This window comes from Pseudorca crassidens, chromosome 1 (genome assembly GCF_039906515.1).
Source record: "Pseudorca crassidens isolate mPseCra1 chromosome 1, mPseCra1.hap1, whole genome shotgun sequence".
Lineage (NCBI taxonomy): Eukaryota > Metazoa > Chordata > Mammalia > Artiodactyla > Delphinidae > Pseudorca > Pseudorca crassidens.
In genome coordinates this window covers 91391564-91413474 of record NC_090296.1, presented here as the reverse complement: position 1 = coordinate 91413474, position 21911 = coordinate 91391564, and the positions used below count along the sequence as shown (strand labels likewise).

General features: G+C 35.7%; 2 protein-coding genes across 3 annotated transcripts in view; one reads left to right on the top strand and one right to left on the bottom strand.

The window, feature by feature from the left end:
• Positions 1-3474, top strand: part of MYEF2 (myelin expression factor 2) — a 33855-nt gene extending 30381 nt beyond the window's left edge. For both annotated transcript variants that reach the window (XM_067746184.1, XM_067746176.1), the window contains one exon: positions 889-3474. In XM_067746184.1, coding sequence (XP_067602285.1) covers positions 889-1052 — 164 coding nt within the window. In that variant the 3' untranslated portion in view covers positions 1053-3474. The remainder of the gene's footprint in view (positions 1-888) is intronic.
• SLC24A5 (solute carrier family 24 member 5) lies at positions 1617-20196 on the bottom strand. The gene is made up of 9 exons (XM_067746198.1): positions 20042-20196; positions 19174-19353; positions 9370-9453; positions 9178-9281; positions 8733-8833; positions 6763-7046; positions 4458-4664; positions 2431-2532; positions 1617-1939 (listed from the first exon to the last, which is right to left on the bottom strand). Exons 1-9 carry the CDS (start codon positions 20160-20162, stop codon positions 1617-1619), a joined length of 1506 nt encoding a protein of 501 aa, XP_067602299.1. The 5' UTR covers positions 20163-20196.
• Between the last annotated feature and the right edge of the window lie 1715 nt (positions 20197-21911).

Sequence of the window (21911 nt, the reverse complement as noted above, 5' to 3'; positions counted from 1 at the left end):
GTGTAATTATTATTAACTCTCTCTTTTACTCTCTGAAGTTTCTGGTTTGGATGATGGATTTTTATGGCTACGTGTTTTGATAAATGATATTCATTTATTTCAAATACCAGTCTGTATAGAGTCAGTAATGATATTAACTATAAACAGAACCATTGTCTGGTTTTCCTCCTCCTGGAAGTTTCTCTGAGGTTCTTCTTTGTGCTCTTATCATCACTGTTTTCTACTTTTATTGATTTAAATCTACAGTATCTCATCCATGCCTGTTTCTGTAATATACTTGGTGCCACTCTTACATGTGGAGTTCAAATTGTCATATTGAATAAATGACTTTGGCACTGTGGTTGAAAAGCAGAATTAGCGGAGCTCTTTGTGGCCTGGTAAAAATTAAATTTCTGGGCAGTTGCTACTGTTTTCAGGGATAAAAGAGTGAAATGGAGGATAAAAGGGAGGGAAGAGAGATTAGGGGACTGGGCATAAAAGAGCAATTGTTTTTCTAAAAATAATTTTGTTTGAATTTGTAAATTTGTTATTAGGCATGGTGACTTGGTGTCATTTTGTGCTAGCTTACCTTATCTTGCTATAAAATTCACTTTAGAAGTAAGGATTTAACATTAAAAATTTTTATTTTAATAAAATATTAAACCTAAGCAAATTTATTTTGATTTCAATTTTGTATATTATAACCTGTATATATTCATTACTTTATATGAATTGCATTATATTCAGAATATAAAATGATGAGAATAATGCTTATATGATGCGCTGTTTTAAAATCATTGATGTTTTTAGCCAAGTTATCATTTCATTGGCTACGAGAAATTTCAAACCTGTGTAGTGAAATGGAACCTGTTTAAACAGACTAGTAATTCTATAATTTTTATTTTATAGGTCATGTAATGTTTGCAGAAATAAAAATGGAGAATGGAAAGTCAAAAGGCTGTGGAACGGTCAGATTTGACTCCCCAGAATCAGCTGAAAAAGCCTGCAGAATAATGAATGGCATAAAAATCAGTGGCAGAGAAATTGATGTTCGCTTGGATCGTAATGCATAATTTGAAACCACGGTTGGAACATTCTTACATCTGTTTTGCTGAATCTCCTAGTAAAAGTCATTTTTTTAAGTAATACTGTATGCTTACAAAAGTTGTAAAGATGAACTTTTAAAACTCCCACCAGCTTTTAACAGTATAGTGTTAATATACTGTGATTTTTGTTAATCTCAAGTTTGGATTTTTAAAGACAGCAAGTCTGGTCATTCAGTTTAAATGAATGGTTATACTATTTTTAATGAAATAAGCCATTTTCTTGTTATTTTCAGTTCTGCATAGTGGGATTTGTTTGTTCAAGTGTCCCCAGCTTTTATCAACTTATTGTAAGGTAAAACATAGATGGTTTTTTCAAAACTTCTGTTTAATATATGTAATTGTCCTTGAAAAGAAAGGGCTCAGACAAATTAGGATATGATTTTGGTTGGTTTTAAATTTTTCTTGGTGATAAAGAATTACTGTAAGTAAGTTTTAGATTCTAAAGTTCAGAATATTTTTTATTTGACTTAAATGGAGAAATGGAGTTTTCCTTCTCTGCCCTTCCCCATCATTCACATTTTCCACATAACATTAACCACCACAGCCCCTTATTTTATTATTTCCAATAATTCCAAGTTCATACAGAACTGATAATGTTGCAAGCCCCAAGTATAATAATAGGCAGACTAGTCCCAACTTTCTGTCTAGTTTCCAGCCATTAAGGTGAACTGCTAAGAGAAGAAAAATAATTGAAATGTTGAGAAAGATGGTTATGTAAGTTAGTCCTCTACTGTTCACTTCTACAGGAGCAGATGCATTTATAAATGCAGTTTTAATAAACCATGGAACTCCTAGGCACAACATATCGAACACATTGGATCCCACGATGTTAGACATAGCCATATCTCCTTTGCCTGTAAAAAAAAAAAAGCATGTTGTTAAAATATGCACACCAATACTGTATTTTATTAATAAGCTTCATAAGAAAAAACACTGGATACTTTCTCTGTTTGTTTTGGAAAATTGTTGTATTAGAGGAAAAGTCTTAATGAATTTGTATTTTTAAATTTTGGGGGGTTAGTATTTAAAGTCTTAACATTTATTTATCTAATAATAATTATCTTTATTTATTAAACCATTTTTCAATAAGGTATGTAGATTACTTGTTGCTTTTCATTCTAACATGGTTATGATTTAATGCACATTTCAGATGAATATTACTTGGGCGATTAGATTTAGTGAAATTAATCTGCTATTAAATAGTAAATCCTTCCTCTGAGTCACTCCTTTTTTTTTCTTCAAAGTATGTTACTGAGGAAATAAATATTTTAAAGTTACCTTTGCTCAGTGTATTTCAGCCAGGCTTTTAAGAAGGGCACTGCAGCTTGAGGGACCTACTTCTTACCTTTTCTTGCAACCAACACACTTGCAATCGTGTCTGGTATGCTTGTTCCTGCTGCTAATAAAGTAAGGCCCATTACTGTATCTGGAATTTCTAATGTTTCCCCTGAAATAAACATAGATATTACAAGTTACAAATCTTACAGATTCGCTAACTGTTCTCTGCAGATATTTCAGATATTTCTTTCCTGAAAAAGAAAATAGGCATATTTAGATTTCAGAACCAATATGTATTTACTTAGATTTTAGCTACCAAAATATTTGAATAATATTGGTGAATTGGTAACCCAGGTAGCACAGATTTTTAATGACAGATATCGATATTTAATACACAAAATTCTACCAAGGAGTAATTTCCTTGCCTGGTATGCTTACAGAAGTTTTGGCTGTCCACTGTTGTCAAGGCTGTTGCTTAAAATATGCTAACGAGATTGGTCATTTTCTCTTTTCCCTTTTAAAAACATTTGCTAAAGAGGTCAGATTTAAGCAAATTATTTGTAGCTGTTTTTAAGCTGTACATGTGTTAACACGGTATGCGTTTTTAAATTCCTACTTTAGTGACAGACCTTAGTTTAGTGTTTTCTTTGGGAAATCATAAATCTGAGGAAAACAGAATAGGATTCGGCTTGAGTCTTTCTAACTTTATGGTCCCAGTTTAATACTTGTGTTAAGTCTGATGTCAGTTCAACATTTTTCATAAATGTATTCATTTTGGGAAACAGAACTAGAGGGAAGTTTAAAAAAAAAAAGTAATTGTAACTGCTCTTAATATTGTAATTGAAAACTTACTTTAGAATTTTTTTTTCTTAAAATGTTAATTAGAAGAACTTCAAGTAGCATATTTATTGCATGCTTATATATTGATACTGGAATTGTAATTGGTTGTTAATTTTGTTACTGGTTTGCCAGAGTTCATATGTACATAAATAACGCTAATATTTATCATCTTGGGGACTGTTCTATGATCTAGTACTTCATTTTGTTCTTTTCTTGCTTTCCTAATGTCAAATGTGATCTGTCTGAGAAAATTTAGAGTTTTAATATGCAAGCTATTGGACTTTTTCATCTTACTCTTAAAAAAAAGAAAAAGAAATAGAATAGCATACTATTCTAAGTCATATATTAATTTGAGAAAAGTCAGAGGTTAGCAAATTTTTTTCGAAAGGGTGAGATAGTAATTATTTTAGGCTTTGCAGGCTATATGATCTCTGTTGCAGTTATTCAGCTCTGCCAGTGTAATGTGAAAGCATCCATAGATAATATATAAATTGATGGGCATGACTGTGTCCAGTAAAACTTAACTCTCAAAAGGAGACTCAGTGATTTGGGCACACAGGTGGTGGTTTGCTCACCTATGATATAAGTCCATTCAGCTTAACCTTTCTGGGAGAAATTCCTGATTTTTTTGTTCATTGTTTATATTCAGTTTTTCCTTCTGGACTAGGAGTTCTGTGGGACTAGAGCTACTTATGACCAAGCAGTAATAGTTAAATCTTAATCATGAAGGTAGTAGAAACCTAAAATGAAACTTTATTTTGTACCCTTTTTATTCATTTCATACTACGTTTATATTCCCATATTAAAAAGCAAAATAAAATGTAATCCAGTTAAACAGTGAGTACCCATCGTTTTCTCAAAACACTGGCACCTTGCTATATTTTTTATTATGGAATGGAATTCAATATAAAGACTATATTGTGCACCCATGCAATGTGATTTAATTATTAGCATAATAGAAAGACATTCTGTGAATTTGATTTCATTTATAACATGTACATTCCTTTGACTTGTACCCCTGGGCTGTATATAACAGTGAGAATATAGTTGACATGTGATATACAACTCACAAAACCTGAATGAGCTTGTTGGTGTATTAATATTTAATCTTTCTGTAAATAGCACTAATCTTTAGTCTTTACTGAAAAAAATTTTGCTCTTTAACTAGACTACACTTAGTGAATATATGCTTTGTTCTTATATAAAACTGATTATTTTATTTTTAAATTGTGCTCTTATGCTTAAGATACATACCAGTTATTGTGACCATCCAAACCAGGATATATGTAAATGCAGATATCCACAGTGCTGACATGAAAAAGGTTATCACAAAGTAATTTTTCCAAAACTTTCTTCTACAATCTGGTGTGGTTAGAAAAAGTAGTATAATAATGGGAAGGGATAGTACCCAAAAAATTCTTTTCAAGTCTGCTTCAGGCATGTTGAAAACACTTGGTGGATCTGTTAAGGAAAAATTAAACGATTTTGAGTTTTCTCAAGTGGCCAATTAAGTTAGAAATGTTCATTTAGAGAGCTGTATTGAAATAAATTAGCTGTATCAGTTTTTAAGAGGCTATTTAAAACATTCGAATACCTCATTACTGATATTGCTGGCAAAGAAACTAATTGAGACTTCAGGGCTGACGGTGTAAAATGTGATACTCAGCGTTTCTTGATTTGGGGCCTTAAATCCATCAAAATGTCTTGGATCATTCACTAAGTATGTTAGAGACATAATGTTTATGAAGTGTCAGTTCAACATCTCTTGGTTTTCTACAGTGGATGGTCTTTAGTAACTTTTGCTTATGGGATTAACTGGCTGTCTTACCTTAGCTATCCCCGTTGTTTCCATTTCCCAGTATTGATGGTACCTCCAGCCTGCCCTATGTATCACATAATGTATACTTAGGGAGTATAAGATAATTATAGCATAATCTTTTTATTAAGTTGAATATTTCTAATTCTCATTGTTAGTGTCTTTAGGGGACTTGTTTCATTATTTTCTTTGATTAATTTACCAAACACAGAATTGACCACAATTCTTAGAAAGAACCTTAAGAAAATAGGCACTAGTATAGAATCTGCAATGTAACTTACAAGACTTGAGTATGTTTTTTAAATTAATACTTAGTGGAAGACAATAATATATTCGATAAAAAGGGGAATTCACTTTAAAATTGTTTAAAATTTGTATGGCATTTATAAAATACTATACCCATATTAGGTCACATTACAACGAATGCTAGTAAAATAACTCATAAAAAATTTTTTGCCAAGCCTCAGCCAATGGGCCAGAAAGTAACAGATATAATTTTAGTGTGATAAAAAATGTTTGGACTGGTTCTTTTGAGTTTCTTGTTACAAAATTTAACTTAGACGTGTGTACCTCTTGCGCCTGAAAGACTAGAAACTATAATTTTTGTAAGAAGGGTAAAAGTCATACTTTAACTTTTTAAGGTAATAAATTAGAATAAGTTCCCTGTCTACTAAATAAAATTTAGAAACTGTTTCTTACAACCACTTTATAATAAAAATAACCACCAAATTTGTATTTCTGGCCATAGCTGAATTCGACTTCCTACTAAATATATTTACTTAAGTGTTTTGCTACTGCTTCAAATGACATGTTTAAAATTCAACTGTTTCCTTCCTACTTTCTTTTTTCCCACACCAGCTTTTCTTCCTTAATTCCTAGTTTTTGTAAGTGGTGTTCTCATCTTCTTAATCAGTCATGATCAAAAGCCTCAGAATTATCTCTGATCCCAAGTAGCCCTTCAGTGGCCTGGTCTTGGTGATGCTCCCTTTGCAATGTCTCACATCTGTTCTCTTGTATCCCCCCTGCCTTCACTTTGTCTAGACATCTGTTAAACACATCAGTTGGTTTTGTAGCCTCTTAAAGACCTCCATGTCTTTTATCCCATATTTCAGTTCTGATAATTTCTCTGCTCACAAACCTGCAAACACTCTTAATTTAGCATTTAAGACTCTATCCTCTTCCTTTCTATCCACCTTTCTTCTGCTTCCATTCTGCACATGCAGTGCTCCAGTTATGTTAGTACTTGAGCAGGCCTTTTGCTCATGTTATTTCCTTGTCAGTCCATGGAATACTCTTTACTCTTATCTCTGCATCATTTACTTATGACTAATAAGTAACAGCTATTGAAGTCTAGACTTCAATAGCTGTTACTTATTATTCAGAAATCAGGTTGTTAGTTAAAATCTTACTATTCTACAAGGCTTAGTTTTAATGCTCCCTTCTCCGTGATAATCTTTCCTATCTAACCATCTTCATCAAATTTTATACCATCTGTCCCATTTAGGAACCACAGTTATGCATTATTTGTTTCTCTTTACAGTACTTAAATGTTCACATTTTAGCTATTTGGGTTTTTTTTTTCCCCCCTGTAGTATTGGAAGCTTCTTTAGGGATAGGTCTGCCTCTTGATCATCCCTTAATCCCCGTAGTGTTTTTTACATAGTATATAGTACTTAATGAATTGAAATGAAATTAAGTTTTGCTAGTGAATAGACTTAATAGTGGCCAGGATGTGGTTATTACCTTCAGAAACCTGACTAAGACCATGTAAACTTATGGAAAGCTGGGAGTAGCCAGAATCTTCATGAAATACTCCACTGTCAGTTCTTGATTGCCTACGAATGAATGGTTGATCCTCATCTTCCCATCCCATCAGTGGCTGTTGTTCACTTCTCTCTTCCATTGCTTTGGCAAGGCAGGTGCAGCAAGGACTGCATTTCTTTATAATATATTGGTTAATTTTAATGTCAAAACACAGCACCAAAACATACAATCCGTATATCAAAAGCAGTGAAGTTCCTTCATACCTATAAATTAGAGAAATTTGTGTGTTTTTCAATTAAAAATGTGAAAGTTATTTTAGAGTTAGTAGCTTTGGGGCAGTATCTGCTTAATTTTCTAATGCAGCAATAGAACAGAAATGTTCTACATATATTTTGGTTTTGCAGATGTGTCCACCTTTGGTTACAGCATTAATAAAAATGTATTGAAAGCTTGACACTGTCCTTTCTGTATTTCAAAAACAAAGATTATAAATTCATTGTCTTAATTTGTAGAATCCTTCCTAATGGCAGGCATAAAAAGTTCTTTAAACATAATAGTAATTATAGACTTTCAAAATAAAAGTGAAACTAATGAATAGTGATGGGCATTCTCCACCTCAGGTCATTGGAAGAATATAATAATTATAAGAACATATAGTATCTGTTCATTTCAATTGTATAGGAATTTTGTGTAAAATATTCAGAATATATTAGACTTTGGCTGGAGCCTTTCAGTTTGCTATACAGAGATTTTTCGAAGATTTTAATGTAAATGAGTTTGGCTTGCATTCACAAGAAAGCAAGGATGTTCTCAAAAATAAAATTATACCTAAGGCACTGAGAACCGTTTTCCTGTACTCTGGTTTGCTGTTTAAAGGATTTTCATTAGCTAATACCATCACATTTGAACCTTGCATTTACCTTTTATTTTATAGCCATTGAGTCTCTGCTACAGCTTGAAAGCACGGAGTTCTTGATTTCCCTAATGGGGGGGAGCATTAGCTTGGATGCTCTCACAGTCATTGTCCCCTTACAGACAACTGCTAAGTCCCAGAAGCATCCCCATTGTAACCAACAGTCTTTCCTTGGGAGACAGGCTAGATTTCAGGATGATTCATTTAAAAAATTTGCTCCCTGCGAGGTTTAAAGTGTTTTGATAGCAGGTATTGATGCAGCACTGCCAAATTGTAGTATTCCAGAGGGGTGCCGTTTACAGTGTTTTCTGTTTTTCTGGTGATCTCTGGCATTGGGCAATGTACAATCCGTATGGCTGTGTTTCACATTTCTTTATCCGTTAAGATTCCTAGTGTAGTGATAAACACCTACTCGTTAGCTGAAACGATTACTATCTGTTCACTAAGTCACCCCCGTTTTCATTTTCTTGGGACAGCAAGGCATGGGGAGATTATAAAGCAAACAGGTTTTAATATTGAAACCTAAACGTTTTTGATTTTTAGAGGAAGAAGGCTATAGTTCCTCTTACTAAATGAACATCAGGGAGAAAGTTGGAGGAATTTAAAGGAACTTCTTTTACTTCCTTTGTCATCTTCTCCAATCTTGTGACCATGGTCACTTTTAACGGAAGCAAGGTAAACCACCCAATAGATGAAGAAGCCACCTGTTAGGGCTTTAACGGACAACAAAAGTTGGGAGATCTTCTCAACAGAAAGTCAGTGGAGAGAAAGAAGGGTGGTAACATCCAGTGGTTAGATAGAAAAAAGACTGACTTGACTAAAGAATTGCAAAGAAGGGAGAAGAACCCAACTAGCAATGGTTGTGAGGGGGTTAGCTCAGAGACCTACAGGGAAAATGTACGGAAGTGGCGGATAATTGAGAAGTGATTGAAATAACATTTTTGAAAAAAAAAGAAATGTTACTAAACCATCAGAATTTTATAAAAATCCTCTCTGTAACTGTTTTACATTAAGAATAATGATTATTCAAGCTTACCAGTAAACTTGGTTGTCAAATATTATGGCAAGAACTGCTGCTACACTAATCATGTATGCTGCACAGTCTCTGAATAGGGGCCAACATGATAGCGTTGAAACCTATAAAATAATTAATGTTTTCCATTACACTGTAACTTCTTCAAGTACTTGCTTAGTGCAATAATAAAATTGTTTGTATATTTGTAGCTAAATATTGTTGCCTTTTGCATATTGCATAGAGAAAGGAATTTTAAGAAAAATTGTGTTTCTAAACCTAGTCTGATTTTCATAAATTTGACCAAGAGGTATTTGTGGGTTAACTTAAAATTGAATACATGTTGTTTTTCTACCGATTAATAAATTTAATTGAACGCATTACTAGTGCCTTGTTTGTTCTAGACTGTGAACGGTTCTTATAATTTGTCAAGGCAATAAATTTTGTTGAATAAAGTTGTTTTACATACCACGTTAGATAGTAAGCCACAGGCTGCACAGATGCCAAGGAGATTATAAATTGCAGATCCAAGAATGGTGCTGATGCCAATATCGCCCTCTGTGATAAATACACCTATAAGCAAGATAGTAGCTCAGTTAGTATTGACTTGGAGAAGATCAAATCACATGGAGTAAGAAAAAATATAAGGAGCAATATTTACCTAGGAAAGCAGTAACCAATTCAGGAGCTGAACTACCGGCTGCCATAAAAGTTGCACCTGCAACATTCTGGGACAATCCAAAGGCTGAAGACAAATGAGATTATGTTATGCCTGGTAAAGTGACAAATGAAAGTATGTCTTTATAACTAAATAGATATATATATATCAAAGCTACACCTTCACAGAAAATCACTAATATTAACTTTAGCTGGAAAATAGCCAATAGAGGCAGCGTGCTAGGCATTATTTACCCTAGGTCAGAAAGTTAGTGTCAAAGTTAGAACTAAAACTCAGGTTTCCAAGGCTTTGATAGCAATCCTTTGTTGATGTTTATTGTTTGCTATCTCTACTGATATTTGACACTCAGTCTTTCCAGACTCTCAAACTCTGGTGTGCTTTGTTGAGTCCCGTTCACCTGTGGTCAGTATTTCCTTATTCTTGCCTGTGGGGACCGTTACCTGTCGCTCACTCTCAGGTCCACATCAGGTTCTACTTCTCTGCTGAGACATCTACCTTTGACATTACTGATTCCTTTTGTTGTTGGCGGTGTGACAACAAAACAAAAATAGCTACGATATTTCTGCCCACATGATTTTCCAGAACTTCTCCATTCCCTATCAAAAAACCAAACCAAAACAAAAAACAAGGTGGAGTTTATGTTTACATCATCTGAGCCTAGATGAGCCTTTGTGACTGCTTTGACTAACAGTATGGCAGAGCCGTAATATTTCTGAAGCTAGGGCATAAAAGGTGACAAAACTTTCTCATGGTTTTCTCTCTCTAGGAACATTTGCTTCAGAGCCCTAAGTGATCGCATAAAAACCCTGGCTACCATACTGGAAAGACCTTGTGAAGAGCCCACATAGAAATAGAGATCCCTGAGGAACCCCGGCTGGTGCAGCCCCCCAGTTTTGAATCTTCCCATCCCAGGCACCAGACATGTGAAGGAGGGAGTTTTCAGATAATTCTAGTCCTCTCTTCTTACTATAACTGCATGAGAGACCTCAAGCAAGAACCACTCAGCTGAGGCCAGTAAACCCCCAAAGCTGTGAGAGGTATGAAATGATTGTTCTTTTAAGCTAATAGTTTTGGGGTGATTTGTTAAGCAGCCGTAGATAAGTGGAACACCTGACTATTGTTCATTTATTTGTTATTTATCTATTGACTACCTAGTATGCCAGATGCTTTTTTTATGTGCTAGGAATGTGGCAGCAACAAAACAGACAAATGTTTCTCATCTTCTGGAATTTAATTATAGTGAGAACAGACAGGATAAGAAAACTATGCATCATGTTAGGAGCAAAAGCAGGGTGGGGGGATATAAAATGTCATGGAGGAAAGGTTGTAATTTTAGATTGGGTAACCAGAAAGGACTTCACTGAGATGGTAACTTAACAAAGACTTCAAAGTGAGGGAGCTAACCTCACATAGACCCAGGAGTGTTCTAGGCAGATGGAGTGAGTGCAAAGGATTTGAGGTAGAAGCTAGCCTGTGTGTTCAAGAAACAGAAAAAGACTGGAGTGTCTGGAATAAAGTGCGTGAAGGAGAGCTGTAGATGATGAGGTCAAAGGTAATAGGTGGCTAGATCATGTAAGGCCTTGTGGATCCTAGCAAGGACTTGGGCTTTTATTGTGAAGAGTATGGGAAGTGCTTGGAAAGACATCCACAGTGTTGCTTGCTGGTAATACCAGCCACAGTCATCTTTTTTATCCCCATGAGATTATCTGGTCTCAGAGGCCCAACCAGCTTGTTGGGCCACCTGTTAAGCCTCCATTGTGAAAAATCCTCTCAGGATAGTCGGAATTATCTAATCCAGGCTCTCTATCCTATTCCTTACTATTTTCCTTTGGTCACCTTGCTTGATGAACATCTACTTGTGGTGACTAATGAAGGGAGAGAAGTAATCATTTATGTAAGTGACATTTCATAGCATTTCTTTTACTGGTTAGAGTAATTTTACATATAAATATGTAGTATATATATAGTATATTGTATTTATACTCTTACTACAACTCTGATATGTAGTAGGACCAATTGGCCATGAAACTTAAAATAGAACAAGATGAAGCATGTTGTTCTGTTCTTAACTTTTTCATTTTATGTATGAAGTAAATAATATCTTACATTCATGGTATACAGTTCACGATCATGTACATAATTTAATCATCTCAGCTATCCTCAGATGTGAGTGGTGGTATTTCCATTTTACAGATAAAGAAACCGGTCCAGAAGGTTAAGTAACTAAAAGTTACATGGAGAGCAAGGATCTTAAATGTGAGGAATTAGGGCATAAACCACAAGTCTGTTGCTTCTAAACCCAGTGCTATTTCTGTTTCATCACAGAAACTCAATATAATATAAGAATGGCACTTAGGCCAATTATGGGGGACAATTGAGTCATTTTCTTTCCTGCCTCACGGCACTGGTACATAACTACCACTGTTCCATTCCTTGCTAGGGGGAAAATAGCTAATGGGAGTCAGGAATAATTTGGACGTTTTCCAGCATATTCCAGAGAATGTATAAATTTAGTGATATTACCATGAATTCTCTTCTCAAATCAAACCAGGGCTCGATAATATGTGGAGGAAATTGAAAAAGAACAAAGTGCTTCATCTTGAAGTAACTGTCTAAACTCAGGGCAGCTGAAGTGTGAATGGCCAATCTTCATTTAATGCTGGCTGAAGAATGCTTCATTAGAAAAATTCAGTCTTGAGAGAGAAAGGGTGATCCATCCGGCTGTTGCAAGGTAGGAAAATAGGTGGCCCTTTTGAGCACTTTCACTCTCAAAAGGCAGTAACAATAAAGCTTGTTGCTATTCACTGGGCTCTATTTGAGTTATGAAAAGAAAGGTTCTGTACAGATGGATGTGTAAAAACTTCAAAGATATTTTAACAAGTTATATCTTAAGGTTCTGAGCATATTTTATAAAATGGTTTATACCTTTGAACTTTAGAATCGACTGGCTTTGTCTTCACTGACCCTTGGGTAGCATTTCTCTCTGCTATAGTTTATTATTAAAGATAAATTGTTCTGGTTTCCCCCCTCTCCCAAGAGCTATTACTTTTTTCCCTCTCTATTACTCTAAAGGAATAATCATATTTCCTTCAGGATATAGTAGAAATGTTCAAGGTGAGTTTTCTTTATAGGTTTAGATATTACATTGTTTATATAAAGTGCAACTTTATGATAATGAACTGATTACTGGAACTCATCAGACTTTTTCTTAAGCATGTTCTCTTCTCTGGTACCATGTTGGAAAGTTTGTAACGGTTTTTGAAAATCCTCTTCTGGAAATACAGTAGAAAGAGTTTTAAACTAAAATAGAGACCTGGCTTCTGGCCTTGCCACTACCTTGATGTGAGACTTTAGATAAGTCATTCAGACAAGTCTTGTATTTTGCCATCTGTAAAATGGAGGGTTGGACTACACAATATTTAGGTATCTTCTAATATTATCAATTTTTACAAAAAATATAAATTCTATGCCTTAAGCCTCTGTACTGCTTCTTACTGTTAAATCAATTCCTTTTATAAATAAAAATCCCCTTTGTTGCTGAAAATTTAGAAAATGGAGGAGAAAACAATGGGGAGGATCATTTATAATTTTAACATTGTATTTTAACCACCGCTACCGTTCTTTATGTATTTCCAGTTCTTTTCACAATGTGCGTTTAATAGAGTTACAAGAGAAGGCTATAAGCAATTTGGTGTCTTCTGGCACAATTTTGTAAAGTCCTCAGTGATAGCAAATTTTCATGCCTTGTGAATGAATTTGAATTTTGGAAGCAATTAAAAGTCATTCAGACCCAACTCTAGTGACTAGGGTGGGTAGGCATGCTGAGTAATTCTATTCAAAATGAAGTATGACAGCAAACCAATGTCTTTTATGATTTGCAAAATTGGTTCTGATACTAATTCCAAATATATTCTAGAAATGTTTTGAGTGAAGTCAGCATCATTGAAATAAATGCCTAGCCCCTCAATGTACAACTGCATGTATATCTCTGTGGTGCTTTTAACAGGAAATAAAAACATTTGAAGTACTTTAGAGTTATCATCTCATATTTTGTCTGAGCTATAATGGAATAAATTCTGAAACTCTGTATAATGTTTTGAAAGGCCTGATTCCACTGAAAAAGAAAGACTCCCCCATGGCCTAATCTAACAGCTTTAACATTAATTAATTTCCACTTGCCCTAAGTCTATCATATAAAGCATATGTAAGACATTTTATCTCCAAAGCTCACAATTACCTGAGTTTTGTCTCCATAACTTGCCCAAAGTCACATAGGTAGTAGTTGCAGAGATGGGATGGGCAGCTAGACCTTTTTGAATTTAAAAAGCTGCTCTTTCTGTTACCCATGTAAGTGAAGAGATTAATACATAGCTTTATTATTATCATCATCATCATCATTGCCTGTTCCTGAATAGCATCTTGGTAATATCCAGACCACTTAGCACTTATTTAGATCCATATACCTGGGGTAGATTTAGATGCAATCCAAGGTGACCACAATGTATTTATTTATATTTTAAATTTAGAGTAGTTTAGATCAGAGGGAGAAGAAAAACAGAGAGGATGAAAATGCTCTTAAGAGGAGAATGAGTGCCTGTGTGGCGGGAGGAAGTGCTATTCTTAGATTCTTTGTTCTTTGGAAAGGCTTTGCCTCTGTAAATTTCATAAGGATTAAGAATCAAACAATCCCCTGAAACTGTCGGCTATCCAAATGCCATACTCACAGAATTATTCCACTCCCTTTCAATTTTATCAATTTAGAATTAATTCTACCTGGAATTAAAACTTGCCTTTCTTTCTTACTGTCTATTTCTGAAACACAAAGTAGAACATGGGCAAATATTAGCTCAAAGCAGAGTGAATAAGAATAAATTTTTAATAAAAAAGTAAATATTTTATTTAAGTATGTTTCTGAAAACCTTACTAAGATCATTTTCACTTAAGACATGTTATACTTCAAAGGATCAACATGGTGGAGGGATTAGAACTACTAACTGAATAGCGTATTAGTGTAACATTTAAAAAGAAAAGTTTCATAACTAGCTCATTGTGGACTTTGGGCTATATCAAGTGACCAGTCACTAGGGGTTCTCATGCTTCTCTCTAGTTAGCTTAGGAAAAGTTAAAGAAAGGTGATTTAAACAGTGGTTAAATAACTCTAGGAGATCCCCATTACATGTTAAAACAATACATAAAAAGGATTTGTTTTGACTTTATACTGAACTTTTGTGTTTCTAAAAATGAACTGCTTATAAAGATGCGAGGTAATAGTCCTACTATTTGGGCTGCAAGTTAATATAGTTTATATTATATATAAATGTGTTCAAAGAATCATCTTTAGTCTCTTTTCCTTTAGAACTTAAATGGATAAAAGAGAAAATAGGGTTAGAGGAAGGGGGTATAGCAACAACATTTTCTTGTATTGGTTCTACATAGTTAAGATGACAGCAAAATGTCTCAGGGTATGTGCTTGCTTTTCCAGTTTTGTGGTGGGGAGGAGAGGTTGTGTGACTTTGATGGTCATGAGTTGAGCAAGAAAGGGAAGGATCCTTGTTGAAAGCCTCAAGTGGTGGTGGTTCTAATGGTAATTGACAGACCAGCATATATAGCTACAGACAGAGACAGCTACACTTGGCTGAATTGGCCCTGGCCAGGGCGTCAGCAAGAGGCTCTGCCCTCCACCACTTCCAACTTATCCCCTGCATGGAGACTCCAGTCCTGAGCCTTTTCTAGTCTTCACCTTGCTGAGGACCCTTGTGCTAACCAAATGAACCACTGTTAGTGATTGGAGGAGGGGTTCCTGGGGTGATGGGGTGGGCCGGGGGTGTGCCAATTCAACCATTGTATCCTAGGTTGGGACTCAGACATGTACTCCATAGAAAGTCATTGCGTTATACATGATGGTTTGGTTCCACAGTACTGCACTATGATTTCATGTACATCATAGACAAAATGCTCAGTTCTCAGAGTCTCATTATTGCAGGTTACCATTTATAACATTAATTTACAGCCCCCAGTAGGTTGCTAAAATTCTTAACTGATTTTTTTAAGTGACTTGGTGGATTCTCATTATCTGTAGTTACAATGAGTATTTGATGTATTTTTGTGGTCAAAATTTCCAGTGCCCTTGGGAGGAAAAATACCTTTTAAAATTGTTCAGAAAGAACAGTTCTTCTGAAACAACCATATTACGGCAGCTAATCTCAAACAAGGACGTGTAAAATTATATCACACAGCAATTGAAAACATTCTTGGGTTTTGGCATTAGAGAAACCAGGGCTCTCCTGTGTACTGGCTGTGTAGTCTTGAGAAATTATATATTCTCTCAGCCTCGGTTTTTTCATTAGTAAAACCAATCTAATAGTCCCTACTTTATAGGGTTTCTGTGAAGACTAAATATAATCATATATGTTTAATTTAGAACCATGCTTGGTCTTCTATAATTGTTTTATGATAAATAACTATAATAAGTATATAAATAGTTAATAGCATTCCAGTACATTGTAGAATGCTCTGTAAATTGTTTAGAGGATTATATTAATACTTATTAGTTGGGTGGGACTATTATAGCTTATCAAAGAACTATGGGGAAATGTAAAGCATTTGCAGACTTTCTGAAGTTAGTTTCTGTGGATGTAAAGAAATTCCAGAGAAATTGTTTTTTATTGTTGATGTCCTAATTTGGACAAGACCATACTAAGACCTTGGAAAGAGAAACGACAGAATTAATTTAGAGGCATTTAAAAAATGAATCCAGCTAGCACTATTTCCATTTCATTTCGTTGCCAGCATTTTCAATGCTGAAGACCGGGGTCAATTCTTAGCAGCTGAAGATTTGGCAGTGATGTGGGCATCCATCAATCACACATCCATAATAGCTACTGTGTTACACTTCAGAGCAAAGAGCTATTCACTTGAGAAATGAATGTTTGCTGATGATGTTCCAAAGTAATTCCACAAATGGCATGGTGGAAATCATTATTATAGATATTTTATGAAGTTGCTTAATGAAGATTATTTTGAAGTAGCAATCTAAATTTTAATGCAGTAGTTTCTTCTGCAGGGCTAGAAAGTTATCTGTTTATTTACCACTCCCAAGACAGGTTTTTATTTAAAAAATTCTTGATGGATTTATTCTTTCAGTCAAGTCATTGTTTGGAAATGTGAAAACGAAAAACAAGCAAAAAAAAAGTGATTTTTTTGTTTGTTTGTTTTCCAGGAAGAGAAGGATTCTAAGTGGGGATATGGTACCTTGAATTTTTAATTTCTTAATTTTATATAATTAATATGATTTAGTTTTTCTAATGAGAAGTGTGGTACTGGCACAAACATGAACAAATAGATCATTAGAATAGAGTATAGAGTTGAGAGTATAGAAAATGGATCAACTTTTGGAAAAAATAGCATTGTATCCTATAGCAAAACAAATTCTTAGTGGAAGAAATAAAAATATTAAATATAAATAAATAAATAAATGTAAAAAAAAAAAAGAAACTATAAGTAGAAGAAAAGATGACAATTTTTCTGACCTAGGGATAAAAAGGTATAAAACCAAAAGGGGAGTCATAAGGAAAATATTTGTAAATTTACTTAAAAATGTGTACACTTCAAAAAAAAATTAAAAAGTACACTTCAATGTGATAAACACATAAAATACAAAACCAAACAAACCATAAAAAGTATATCATATAAAAATTATATTAGAAAGAGTTAATACCCTTATGTTAAAAAAAATCTTGGAAATCAGTAAGTAAAAGACAAATACTCCCGTATTAGAACATGGGCAAAAAACACAAAAGCAAAAACCAGAAATTTTAATACACATATAAAATTTTCAACCTCACAAATAGTAAGATAAATACAAATTTTATAAAATAACTTCCATTTGAAAGCAATTAACAAAGACATTTAAAATGATCCCAATAAGAATTATTTTTAAAAAAGGTATTATTCATGGTTTTCTGGAATGGAAGCTACCACACATTGTGGAGGTTTTCGTTGGCACACCCTTTGTGAAATGCTTTTGGAAATGTATAACATAAAGCTTAAAATATGCATAGCTCTGTATCTTTACCAGGAAATGATCAGAGAAGTTTGCAAAGATTTGGTACAAGTATGGGCATAACATCATTTAGAACAAAAAATTAAAACTCAAATGTCTAATAAGATTAATAATTTTAAAAATTGTGATAAATTTCTACTGGGTGCTTATTATGTATAAAAGCCAGTGTTAGGTGCTCAAATCGTTTCCAGAATCAGGAACTATTGTGCTGCCATGAAAAGTCATGTTTTTGAAGGGTATTCAATAATATAGGGAAATGTACATGATCAAATATTATCTTAGGAAAAGGAAACGACCTCAAATTGTATATGTAGCAACATCTAAAAGACTGAAAGGAAATACACCAAATGATAACTGTGGGGGTCTCTGGGTGATAGAAATGTAGAGGAATTTGTTTTTTCTTCTATTCTGCTTGCATTTCATCAGTCTAAGTAAAAGTATTATGTTAAAGTAATTTAATTTCTGTTAAGGAAAACTATCAATGTCAATGTCAAATGTAGTATCAATGTGAAACTATATGTATAAGTTAAATAATAATTATAATAAACTTACACTGACCTGTTCTATAATTATTTTTCATTAGAGAAATAGGTGTTGAGTGCCTCTGCTATTGCCAGATCCTGTTTTAAGTCCTAAGGATACTGCTGTACTGCACTGAACAAGAGAGAAAATGACTTGTATTTCAGCAGGGGTGGGGGATGGGACCATGAGAAAAGGGAGGAAGAGAGAGTTTACATTCATGCTCTTTCCCTGTGAAGAAATGCTAGCAGTGTGTGTGTGTGTGTGTGTGTGTGTGTGTGTGCGCGCGCGCGCGCGCGTGTGTGTGTGTGTGTGTGTGTGTGTGTGTGGCGTGGGGATGCTATTTCTGTGCAGTCCTGGGAGTACGCAGTGGGAAATCTAACCCTTAACTTTGACCTTCCCTGAAGTGAGCATGCTCAACCAATTAAACTAATTAAGCAGGAGACAGAGACTGGAAACGCTGGCACTTTCGCTTATTTGGCATAAAACATCACTGATATCCTGATTTTAGGGACCAGTGTGCTAATGTAAGGTCTGTGCTCAGAATTCTGGGCGATATACATGATTGAAGGGGTAGAACTGAGGGGCTTGGCAGATCTTATTTCCAGAAACCAGTAACTGAGCTTAATGTTTAATTACCTGATGCCGAAGGGCACTTTACAGAAAATGCAGGACTTATTTATTTATTTATTGGTTCATAAACATGAATTAGTTTCCTTACTGGTAGGAGGCTGGGAAAGGAAGAGGGAGGAGGGCGGTCCTTAAAGGTATTTGTTTATCATCTACCTTTAAAAAAGTTACAGAGATTTTAGAGTAAAAATGAAAAAAATTTTTGAAGTATTTGATGGCAAGTATTAGAAGTCCAGTGCATTAGGAGTATGTACCAAGTGCATGTGTATGAAACGTGGAACAGCTTACTAACAAACAGCTAGGCAGTACGATAGACAAACTGCAAGTTTCTGGAGATAGGCAGTATAACAATAGTTGCTCTGTACTCATTTAAAGATGTTCTGCTGCACATGAACTACCAAGAAAAACCATACTCACGCCAGTCCCTCAAGGTACAGGACACCATGACACAGGAGTCAGTGTTCTGCAGCCAGTTGAGGTGGACAGGATTGCTGCAGAGCTACTCCAAAGACAGCTGTATATGTGTGTGGCACTACTGTTCTGGAAAGTTGTAGAGAAGATTTCCAGCTACTTACATTCACTGATGATTTCCAAGGAGGGTAGGAAGTACTCATCACAGACAATAGACATGGCCATGAACATGTAAAGGATAATTAGGAAGTAGATTATGATGCCTCCATCTGCACGCTCCTGTTTTGTGAAAAACCCTTCAGGAAACTCCGAAGATGGGGACATAACACATTGGGTGCTATTTCCTGGTAAGGAAAAGGAGGTGAAAATTTGAAGGATGTTCGAGTCACACATTCCAAGCCCACAAAGAGAAATTCCTTAAAAAAACAGGAAGTGTGGGATTAAATCACTTTTGAATATGATGTAATTGTAGATCCTTAAAAAAAAAATTAGTCTTTGGGACCTGAAAGAGGTGCTTTAAATGAAATAAGATAATGATAGCAGGTGAATTAAAAAGAGGAAATAACGAAATCAGTCTTCCTTGTCTGCTTCATTAATAAAAGGGAATTCTGAGCCCCTTTTCCTCCTCAATTAGAAACTGTTTTTTGAAGATAAAGATTCCTAATATCTGTACAATTTCATTTTCCCATTTCAGAGCCCAAGTTGTCCGCAAAGCCCAAGGCCCACAAAGAATCATCCACTGTTGCAGAGAGAATTGCTAGGATGAAAGGTTTCTTTTTCCATGATGAAGTCTCCAGCAATAAAAACTGAAGACTCTCCTGCTTCATGACGTCTGTGAATGATTTCAGAGCTATCTTTGAGAACTTATTCGAAGGATCAGAAGTGTTTGATAGCCTACCAAATGCTAAAACTCAGAGCAAATACAGCAGGAAGCATAAGCAAAAGTGAGTCAAGTAAGAATTTCCCTCTCTTTGTCTGTTTATCCATATGTGGCAGCAGCAGCAGGGGTAGCTGAACCCAGCGTCCACCTACCTGTAGCCCTTGGAAGACGTTGGGGCAGGGAGGCACCTGGGGGAGGCAAGTGTGCAGTAGCCCAGAGGATGCCGAGGAGCAGGGCCCTTCTTGCCCACCGTGGGCCCCCTTTGGTCTGCATTGCTGCAGCGGTCTTTCTGCAACGTGCAGCCTTGGGAAGGGAGAAGAGGAGGATTAAGCTGGATCATGTGAGGAGTCTCCTTCCTGCCCAGTGCCCTGCCCAGGGCACATCAAAGCAAGGCCAGTGGACAAGGGAGGGTGATTGGAGCCAGCCAAGCTACTCTGATCAGGAGCCCTAAGCCCCAGAGAGGCTGGAGGAGGTAGGGAGGAAGCAGACAGTCCTGTGGCCCACAGTCCCCGAGGGCAGATCCAGGCGGCTTGCTCTTTACAGAGTGATTTTATTTATTGTCTTCATACTGGCTCTGCTTTTGACTCTCTCTAGATTTTTAAGGACCTGAGTTTATAACTGCTTCCACCTCTCTCTCCAGCCCTCGCTTCTAGAATTTGCTGGAGCTCGTGTATGTGCATTCTTTGGCTAGGCTGTCACCCTTTTATATTTCTGTTTTGGCCTCTCGTCCTCTCTCCAATTAGGAGACTCCTGCAATAATCTAGTGGAGAAATGGTGGCTTGAACCGGAGCAGTGGCAATGGGGATGGAGAGAAGTGGGCAGCTTCAGGAACTAGTAAGAGTCGTAGTGGATGGAGGCTATTTGATCATTGCTTAGCTGTGCTCTCTGCCAGAGGTTCTAAAATGCAAATTGGACAAGCCAGGGAGTGTTCAAGTATAAACTACTATCCTCCCTACCCTAGCATTTACTGGGCTTGCCAAGATGTTAAGAACTTCTGGCAGTATAGAAACATGTGGCAAATAGCACAGGCTCTGTAGCCAGACCACGTGGCTTGAGTCCTAGCATTGCTGTTTAGTACCTATATGACCTTGGGCACGTTATTTAACCTCTCTGCTCCTCTGTTTCACTCTCTGTAAAATGGGAAGGTTTTAGTGCCCTCTATTTGGGTTGTGTGAAGATTACATAAATGAATGCATGCAATCTGCTTAAAACAGCCTCTGCCCCATGGTCAATGTTATCTATCTGTTGTCTATCATCTATATTATTATTATTAATGTATTACTTTTGATTAAGATAGAAGCTTCTTGGCCATAGAGGAATTTTTTAGTTTTGCAACTCTCATGGTTCCTTTGCAGAAAAAACATAAAAATTGATGTGCTTGCTAAGTTTTAAATTTAGAAACTGCGTTTTTCTGGTGGAAAGGAGTCAGTTTGTGATGTTGAGTTGGTAAAAATTCTCAAACACTCTTTTGCTTTGCTGGGAATTGCTACCCATTATAAGCCTCTCTGAAACCGTCATTTCCAGGAACTGACTATCCAGATACGTGGTGTGGTTGTGAGGCTGGGATGATGAGTCACCAAAGTGTAGCCCAGTAACAGAGCAGATTCCCAGCAAGCAGAGTTCTGGCTGCTGACACCTGCAGGAGGTGGTGCCCTGGACCACTGGCCTTTGGCCTCAATGCCAGCAGTGCTAAGCCCCAGGGAAGAGTCCACTTACCTTTGTGTAAGTGGAAGTGTCTCGTGAAACTTTCCTCTCCAAACTGCAGTAGTTCAATCAATTAATAGAACTAAACATTATAAACAAACAAAATGACAGGAAAACTCAAACCCATAGTGAAAGTGAATACTTATATGATATATGTTGTTAATCCAGGAAACAGAGCAAGTATCTGAATATATAAGCCAATTACAGTGAAACAATTCCAGTGGAATCTTGCTCATAGTAGGTACTTAATAAACATTGGTTGATTAGACTGTAATGATTCTTGAAAACACATTCCCAGGACACACAGTATACTTGTTC

Coding starts and splice junctions, on each gene's coding strand:
- SLC24A5 (XM_067746198.1), bottom strand. CDS start 20,162: ATGCAGACCAAAGGGGGCCCACGGTGGGCAAGAAGGGCCCTGCTCCTC. Junction 9,282..9,369: donor ATTGGTTACTGCTTTCCTAG/GTAAATATTGCT, acceptor TCTTGCTTATAG/GTGTATTTATCACAGAGGGC. Junction 1,940..2,430: donor TGTGTTGGTTGCAAGAAAAG/GTAAGAAGTAGG, acceptor TTTTTTTTACAG/GCAAAGGAGATATGGCTATG.